At 49.8% G+C, this 1,321-nt stretch overlaps 1 protein-coding gene across 1 annotated transcript; it reads left to right on the plus strand.

Annotated features, from left to right (window-relative positions):
* Positions 1-124: 124 nt before the first annotated feature.
* On the plus strand, positions 125-1,125 carry LOC111958304 (copine-4; the record flags this gene model as incomplete). The annotated part of the gene is made up of 2 exons (XM_024146011.2): positions 125-643; positions 848-1,125. Coding segments are annotated over exons 1-2 (479 nt in total), but the record flags the coding sequence as incomplete, so codon positions are not given.
* Positions 1,126-1,321: the final 196 nt, after the last annotated feature.

Genomic DNA, 1,321 nt, shown 5'->3' on the forward strand with positions numbered 1-1,321 from the left:
GTCAAAGGAAGACTCCAGCCACCAAAGTCATATACTGTTCTCCCTGCTTCTGCACAGACAGCGGTACTGAAGTCTGGGGGGAGAGTGTGTGTGTGTGTGTGTGTGACCAGTGAGGTCGTGATAGAGGGGTTGTTAATTAAATGAAATTCTCCAAAGATGTGTGTGTGACCTCAAATGCACACTCAATCAGTAAATAGCATTACTTCTGCTGCTCGKCCTAATGGGAGGCCACTGCTGTGATCCATGTAGTGGTGAGAGGAGATAAATACAAGTTAATGCAGCTGTGAAGATAACTAACTATTCACAGAGTGACTGCTTCCCTCAAAGTGAAAAAATATCCTGGAATATCATGGGTCTCAATTACTCCACAAAGATACCTTCACACCTGTGTGCATTGCTGTTGATGCACCTGTGTGCATTGCTCTGAGTTCTCCAGAGGTATATGACTGTGAGTGTTACTGTGTGTGTGTTATTCTGTGTTTTTCCAACATATGTCTATGGGTGTGCAGGTATCCAAGGGGTGGTGGAGGCCTATCAGACATGCCTTCCTAAGCTTCAGCTCTACGGCCCCACCAACATCGCCCCCATCATCCAGAAAGTAGCCAGCTCCGCTTCACAGGAAATGCACACCAAGGAGGCCATGGTAAGCTAGCTGTCAGTTGTCCTCCTCTCCTTGGAACCAATCGATTGGGAGCTTGAACCTAGCTTGAGCTTAAATCATGTATTGATGTCAATGGGAGACTTGCGCAACGTTTTAGAGTTATGCTCAACATGTATTTCCAACACACCCCACAGACATTACTCTCTCACGTTTCTCCCCAGTCATTGACTTCCTTTATCTCTGCAGCAGTACTTCATTCTGCTCATCCTAACGGACGGAGTGATCACAGACATGGCAGACACCCGCGAGGCCATCGTCCAAGCCTCCCACTTGCCAATGTCCATCATCATTGTAGGCGTGGGAAGTGCTGACTTCAGTGACATGCAGATGCTGGATGGAGATGACGGGATCCTTCGCTCGCCCAAGGGGGAGCCCTGCCTACGAGACATCGTCCAGTTCGTCCCCTTCCGCAACTTCAAACATGTGAGTCTTTACTGGAACTGGGAGGGTTACCTGAGGAACTGGTAGGTTACCTGAGGAACTGGGAGGGTTACCTGAGGAACTGGGAGGGTTACCTGAGGAACTGGGAGGGTTACCTGAGGGACTGGGAGGGTTACCTGAGGAACTGGGAGGGTTAACTGGGAGGGTTACCTGAGGAACTGGGAGGGTTACCTGAGGAACTGGGAGGGTTACCTGAGGAACTGGGAGGGTTACCTGAGG

Source organism: Salvelinus sp. IW2-2015, unplaced genomic scaffold (assembly GCF_002910315.2).
Source record: "Salvelinus sp. IW2-2015 unplaced genomic scaffold, ASM291031v2 Un_scaffold14527, whole genome shotgun sequence".
Lineage (NCBI taxonomy): Eukaryota > Metazoa > Chordata > Actinopteri > Salmoniformes > Salmonidae > Salvelinus > Salvelinus sp. IW2-2015.